This window comes from Gopherus flavomarginatus, chromosome 1 (assembly GCF_025201925.1).
Source record: "Gopherus flavomarginatus isolate rGopFla2 chromosome 1, rGopFla2.mat.asm, whole genome shotgun sequence".
Taxonomy (NCBI): Eukaryota; Metazoa; Chordata; order Testudines; family Testudinidae; genus Gopherus; species Gopherus flavomarginatus.
In genome coordinates this window covers 98,936,095-98,943,705 of record NC_066617.1, presented here as the reverse complement: position 1 = coordinate 98,943,705, position 7,611 = coordinate 98,936,095, and the positions used below count along the sequence as shown (strand labels likewise).

Genomic DNA, 7,611 nt, shown 5'->3' with positions numbered 1-7,611 from the left:
GGCCAGCTGCTCGGAGTGGCTCAGACACACGCAGGGGCTCAGCGCCGTGCTCGGGGCGCCCCGAGGATGGAAGGGGGCGCGTATGGAGCGGGCAAAGCCGGGGGCGCCTTCGACACCCAGACCTTCTTCCGGCAGCCTCACACCGTCCTGCGGGTGCTCTCCTGGGTAAGGGCGCGAGGCGGGGGCCGATCCCTGGGGGCAGGCGCGGGCCGGGCTGGGGGGGCGCCCTTCCCCGGCCGCGCTCCGCAATGAGCCGCGTGCCCTGCGCTGGGGGGGGCGCTCCCCCCACCACACACCTGCCGGGCCCCAATCCCCCTGCCCCACACCGGCGGGCCCGGCCTCAGCGCGGGCGAAGCGGGAACTGGGGCTGCAAAGTCACCTCTGCCCAGCGAGAGGCGGCCGCTCTGCTGGGATCCCCGGCTCAGGTGGCGGCTCCGGTGCTGGTCGCGCATGTCCTCCCCCTCCCCCCCTGCCCAGAGATGGGGTGTTTCTGCAGCGGGGTGGGGGCGAGAGGAGGGTGGAAGATTGAACGTGATCCAAACACAGTCCCGCGGGGGGATCCCATCCGGGCGCGGGCCCCCTCCCCAGGGTAGGATCTGGCGCACTGGGGGCGCCCCCCCCCCCGGGTCAGTCAGTGTAGTGGGGACGTTTTCAGGGAGGAGCTTGTTTTTGTTGCAAGCGGGGACCTGGAAACACTGGTGTCTGCGGGGGGGTGCGGAGATGATGATTCTGCACGACAATCTCTCTGCCTCGCCAGCCAGTCTAATTCTGTCTGCTCTGCTTGCTGCTGGGGACGCGGGGGGGCTTGTACGAGATTACGGGGCGGGGGGAGGGGGAAGCGTTTTGTTCTTTCTCGCCCGCCCGGCTCCCGTGTTTTCTTTCCCACTCCGCGATGTGTTGTGGATCCGTGGGGGAGGGGGAGGGGCTTTTCGGCCTCTTTTCCTTGCTGCGGTGGGGGGAGGAGGGTCTCTCATCTTGTAACACTGATCCCATGGCCGTAGCTCTGTGCGGGAAGGTCACGGGGATTAAGGGAGCGAGCTGCAAACAGAGCTGGAGAGAGAGATTGCATTAAGAAGGGGGTGAGAGGGGGGCAGTGGGAGGAGGAGAGTATGAAGAGGGAGAGTCACACACACACTAAGGTGGACAAGCAGGAGCCTGAGGTGCCCCAAAGCAGCTCCCTGTTTGTTTGTTTTTGTTTTTTTAAATGTATGTGGAAAAAATGGAAAGGAAAGGGCAGATAAGAGGAGTGGGGGACATGGGTTGATTGGACTGGCCAGGCTGTTGCTGGCACTAACATCCTATAGCCAGACCAAGCTCTGCCGGTGCAAAGGAGGTGCTCCGTCTGCTGGTGTGACCAAAGTGGCCCAGTCCATTTCTGTCAAGGAAGATGCCCCTTCAGCCTGGCTGCAAAGCCTGGCTGCACCCTGAGATCTCTGGGGATATGATTAATGTGGTCAGTTGGTCTGTCAGACTGGGCCTATGTATGGTACAGTATAGCATGGTTGTTACTAGGGGACGGGGAGTTCAGTAAATCTCCTGGTGTAAGGCTGCTACGGAAATCCATTATGAGGTGTTGGATGCATCCAGCCATCACCTGGTTTGGGGAAAGCAGCAGAGAGTGTTCCAGCCAAGGATGATGGACATGGGGGGGGAAGGGATAGCTCAGTGGTTTGAGCATTGGTCTGCTAAACCCAGGGTTGTGAGTTAAATACTTGAGGGGGCCATTTGGGGATTGCTCCTGCTTTGGGCAGAGGGTTGGACTAGATGATCTCCTGAGGTCCCTTCCAATCCTAATATTCTATAATTCTATGATGTGACCTAAAAGGATTTTTCCATCCCTAATCTCTAGGACAGAATTTCCTCTCCCTTTTTGGTAATACCACGACTTCACTCTAACACTGCAGGCAGAGTTCTGGCTTCCCAAAGCCAGGAGGGAAAGAGAACAAGAGATGGTCTCTCCTGTGTGCTTCTTTCTGCTCCATTGTATCTTGTACTCTGGCGGCTCCTCCATGAACTCTCATACTTGTTTCATAATGACTGCCCAGCCATGGCAGACTACCCTGGGTTTAGCATTCCCTTAGATGCCCTGCGTTTCCCCACAACCCCAGCTCTGTCTCCTTGACCTTGACAGAGGATGGAATGGGACTGACCCTATGCAGTGCATTACAGCCCTTCACTTAGCTATAGAAACAAATGTCCCACTGCAGAACATTGGCGGTACCTCGGGGTCAGCATCCCAACAGGGACAGCCTGCTTGATAGTCATGGGGAGAAAAGGGGTGTGCACCTTTTTCTCCCCCTTACTTCATTTTCTTCTCACCTGTTCCTATTGGCCCATTTTACCCCCTCTTTAGCACCTCTACCCCAATGCTGCGGAGCCAGAGCCTTGAGTTCACAAGCTAACCCAAAGCATTTGTAATGATATGCTGTGTATTATTAGTGTTTATTGTGAAGCACCAGAGGTATGCCTGGCACTTTACCATCACAGAGTAACACCTGGCCCCATAGGTGCTGGAACTAGAGGTGCGGGGAGTGCTACTTCACCCCCTAGCTTGAAGTGGTTTCCATCATATCCACGGTTTACAGTTTGGTTCAATGGCTCTCAGCACCCCCTCTATAAAAATTGTTCCAGCACCTCTGCCTGGCCCCTGCCCCATAGGGCATGCAATCTAATTTTGATGAGTGCAGTACACACCTTTAAAGGATGAGGCACAAGGACTCGGGTAGGTTGTAGAAGATGGCGTATGTTGTTTAACGTTGAGAAGAAGATGAGCGCCTGGTGATAGGGTCTGACACACAGGAGGCTTAGGCCAGTGTAGAGAGGTTGGTATCACTAGAGTGCCTCTCTGGGTGGGCAAACTTTTTTGCCTGAGGGCTGCATTGGGGTTCCGAAACTCTACGGAGGACTGGGTAGGGAAGGCTGTGCCTCCCCAGACAGCCTGGCTCCCACTCCCTATCTGCCCCATCTCACTTCCCACCACCCGACTGCCCCCCTCAAAATCCCTGACCCATCCAATCTCCCCCCCCCCCCCGCTCCTTTCCCCCTTGCCATGCTGCTCAGAGCACCAGGACTGGCAGCTGTGCCGCCCATCCGGAGCCAGCCACGCCACCATGCAGTCTAGAGCACTGGGGCAGGCCAGCGACTCTTGCAATTGAGCTGCCCAGCAGGAGCTCCCAGCCCCGCCACCCAGAGCGCTGGCTGTGGGGGAGGAGGGCAGCAGGGGAGAGGCCAGGAGCTTGTCTCCCCAGCCAGGAGCTCAAGGGCTGGGTGGGATGGTCCTGTGGGCTGGATGTGGCCCGCAGGCCGTAGTTTGCCCACCTCTGGTCTAGAAGATAACATCAGAGATGCTTAGTTTTGCAGTTCTCAAACTGTGGATTTGTGTCTCCAGAGATAACATGCTTGTTAACAGCAAAAATGTTTTAAAATAAATAAATAGGGGTGAGAAATAGTTAAATAAAACAGTGTAAATGTCTGTCTGATGATGCTCTTCTCCTAAAACAGCATGGCAAGAAAATCCTCCAAATATTAGTGATTAACCTGTTGAATTGGAGATAGTTCACCTCCCAATGACTTCATAAATATCTGCTTCAATTAGCTCCGGTAAATGAAACAACCAAACAATCATTCATTTTCTGATATAGCTGTAAAATTAATCTGAAAAGTTTTCAAAATAAATCACTTAAAATGTAGAGTATGTACCTTCTAAAATTGAAATATACATCTATCTCCGAGTTGTGAAGAATATGTATTAAGGTTTTAACAACCAACAAGAATACACTTTTATGTAGAAATCCATGATTAAATCAAGTCTTCCTGACTAGTGATTTAATTCATGATTTAAATCAATTTGATTTAAATCAAATCCACCCTGGACATGCCCACTTTTAAATCTAGCTTTGACACCACAAATAAATAAAGTGTTTAATTGAGAAAAGTCTTGTTACTTATTGTTCAGGGTTTCCTGATTGCTGGGCGCTATTCATTCCAGAGATTGAAGCATCATTCAGTTTAAAAAACATAAACAGCTTGGGAGTGTCTCTTTGTTTTAGAAATAGGTTCAGTTAGGTGGCTTGGTTCTGTGCATTTCAAACAGCAGCTGCTCAGTGAAAGCTTTGAATAAAATGTTGCCATATGACTAGGAAAGCAAAGTTTCTTTCAGCTATATGTGAGCTCAAGAATCAGCTAATAAATAATAATAGGATAATAAAAACAGCCCCCTACCATCCCCTCTCCTCTTTCACTCCATGTTGCTGTTATCATTTATCTCTTTTAATTACAGAAGCTCCTAGAGGTTCTATCTAAACTGAGATCAGGACCCTTTTGTGCTAGGCCCACGACAAACACATAGTGAGAGACAGTCCCTGCAGCAAAGAGCTTACAGTCTAAGGCCTTGGCTGCACTGGCCCTTTACAGCACTGCAACTTTCTCGCTAAGGGGTGTGAAAAAACATCCCCCTAAGTGCAGCAAGTTACAGCGCTGTAAAGCGCCAGTGTAAACAGTGCCCCAGCGTTGGGAGTGTGACTCCCAGCGCTGTAAACTAATCCCCATGGGGAGGTGGAATACCTGCAGTGCTGGGAGAGCTCTCTCCCAGCGCTGGCGCCGCGACCACACTCGCACTTCAAAGCGTTGCTGCAGGAGCGCTCCCACAGCAGCGCTGTACAGCTGCAGGTGTAGCCATAACCTAAATATGCAAAACAGACACAGCGACTACAGCCCAGAGAGGGGAAATAAGTTGCCCAAGGTCACACAGCAGGTCAATGGTAGAGGTGGGATAGAACCTAAACCTCCAGGTGCCTAATTGAGTGCCCTGTGCACCACATCATACTCTCGCCAAGCCCCTGCACTTACAGGGCTGCTAAATGTTGGGGCCAAGTCCAGTGGGAATTTAAATGAGGACGTAAACTGCACTCGGAGTACAGGTTAGTCAAGTAATGGGTGTAAATAGTGAAGCAGTGAAATTTACACTGATTTGGTTTTTGGGGAGCAGATCCAGTCCCTGGTGCGTGGTACTGTAAGTCAGGGCAGCTATACCCACTTCTACTAGGACCTGAATGTCCCTGAAGGTATTGAGGATGGTGTGTGTGAGAATAGAGAAGCAGCTTTCTTTTACACCCCTATTAGGGGCTTTCTCTGCTATTCCCTTTATCTTCCACCATCCCACCCGCGGGGCTAGGTGTGGAAGTTACACTCATCTTGCACACACTGACTGCTAAATCATTGCAGATGACCCTGTTACTACTTAGGTGTATGTTGGTCAGAAACTGGCTGTAATTTTCAGCCCATGTATGTCACTGCTGAATTCAGCCTAGACGTTTCCATTGGTGGTGCCTCCACTTACTTCAGGCTATTGAGTCTTTCTGAGAGGGACTTACTCCCTCACCTTTCCAATGGATGACAAGGGGATTCAAAGCTGGGCTCCTGTACACACTGCTTCCCTGTAGTGAGTTCCCAGTCTCACACTGGTAGCAGAGCGGCATTCAGAAGTTTCCATATTTGTTCAGCCTTGTTTCTTCCCTTTGGTTTCTGCCAGAAATAGCACTGAGTGCTGTGAGTGGTAGCTACCTCATCTTGTTCACGTGATTTCACCACACCCACAACGCCTGCTTACTGGCTGCCTTCAGATAGGCCGCTGAAGGGAGCTCAGCAGTGTATATAAAATGTATTTGGATTTAATTAAAGCAGTGGGTGCGGTATTTCATGAAGCCTTACTCACAACAATAATTCAAATGGGCTTGGGCAGGGATGCTGTCAAGCAAACTGAGAACTGGCTAACAGACCACAATAACCAAAGAATAACGATACATAACACTAGATTTATCTGGGGGAGATGCCAGGTGGGTTACAGCAGGGACTGTTGTTAAGTCGAGTTCTGTTTAACATTTCAGTAATGATCTGAGAGTGGCAGTAAGCATCGTGTTACTGACATTTGTAGATGATACTAAATTGGGCAGAGTTGTGAACCCTGGTGAGGAAGGAGAAGTAACACAAAGGAACCAAGAGCAGTTAGAAACATAAGCAAAAAGTAATAAAATTAGATTCATCTTGGAAAAATACAGGCTAATATACTGATGGAAAAATAATCCAAAATGGGAGAGAGACCACTGGGAAGCAATAATGCAGAGGGACCTAGGGGTGACAGTGGATTGTAAATTAAACATGAACCTGCAATAGGAGATGGCAGCAAACAGGGCCAGTGTAATTTTTTTTTCTTTAAGGCATGTATGCAGAGACATCAGTTACATCATGGAGTCCATAGATAATTGTTCTCTACAAATGTTGCACTACTGCACCTGACATACTGTATTCAGTCTGAGAATTTCATTACTAGAAAGATATTGATGAATTAGGGGGTGTTGAGAGAAGAGAAATCACACAGATCATTAAGCCCTCCAGTGTCTTTATGAGGAAAGATAAAATGATTTAAATATGTGTACAGTTGCTAGGTTGAACAACAACCAAAGGGAATAGAATAACCCTCTGGAAGCATTTGAAGGGCATTGACATCAACGTTAGAGAGGAACGTTTTAGGGTGGTTCTAGGAGTAAAGGGATGAAATTAAGAAGATTGTTTAGCCTGAAGATCAGAAAGAATGTTTGGTAGGGGGATCCATTGGATTAGGCTGAGCTTCTCAAAGCTGCCTATGGGAATCTAGATGAACAATTCCCTATAATTTTTAATCCAGATCCCTTGGACAGTTTTGAAAATCTCATCCTTATTCTCCAAAGGAGATGTGATAGAAGCCCCAGTGCTTGGAACATATAAGATGGCCTGTACAAAGCACTAGAAAATGTATTGTTGGGTGCAGTAACCAGACCTAGGTGATGCAGTGCATCTTTTCTGTCTCTGTCTGTTGTCGAGTGTGGGAGGAGCACTCCAGTGGAAACTGGGCTGAGTTGCCAAGGAGGGAGAGGAACAGAACGATGGTGGAGAGAGGGTGCTTTCTTCGGTTACGTAGCCCTTTTGAACGCTACTCCTACAGGATGTAAAAGGTTTAATACTAGGGATCAGCACCTCAGCACTGTGTAGCAAAGTGGGCCAGCTCAGTCACGCCATTTCAGGTCATACGGTGGGAACCAGCTGGGGGAATTAGGGTTCCAGAGCCTTCCGCCCCTATATCACCTGCTCCAGGTCAGCCCCAGATCAGCAATGACTAAAAGCTGTTATCTGGCTACTGATAGGATGAAGTGAGCTAGTGGGTTTTGTTCAATTCCTACTGGGATTGCTGTCCATGTCCCCTCCCCCCACCCCCACCCCCCCCATCTGACTGTCTCAGCAGAGCAACCGAATAAGTAACGGGTCATGCAGATGACTGTCCTGCACAGAGGTGACCCTCCTGGTCAGGGCTCAGTCACACCGGGAGGGTGACATCCTAAATTCCCTGTAAGCTGCGGGGCCGTGCAGCAGCTTATTAAGCATGGTGCAGGTGCTTAGGGCTGCGGTGGGAAGAGATTCCTTTCCCCGGCTTCAACCTAGCCCAGCCACAGACCTGCCGTGGCCAGGGGAGAGGCACCCCTCTCCTGGCCCCAATCCAGCCCTGCCTCACATAACAAAATTCATTCCGCATGTGGGTAGGAAAAATTAGAGGGAACACTGGTGGCATCTAGGAAGTTT

At 50.2% G+C, this 7,611-nt stretch overlaps 1 protein-coding gene across 3 annotated transcripts in view; it reads left to right on the top strand.

The window, feature by feature from the left end:
• SYNGR1 (synaptogyrin 1) overlaps positions 1-7,611 on the top strand; it is a 28,171-nt gene continuing 20,560 nt past the window's right edge. For all 3 annotated transcript variants that reach the window (XR_007768474.1, XM_050917649.1, XM_050917659.1), the window contains exon 1: positions 1-165. Coding sequence is in view for 2 of the 3 variants with exons in the window: in XM_050917649.1 (XP_050773606.1) it covers positions 67-165 (99 nt within the window). In the remaining variant the exon portion in view is untranslated. The remainder of the gene's footprint in view (positions 166-7,611) is intronic.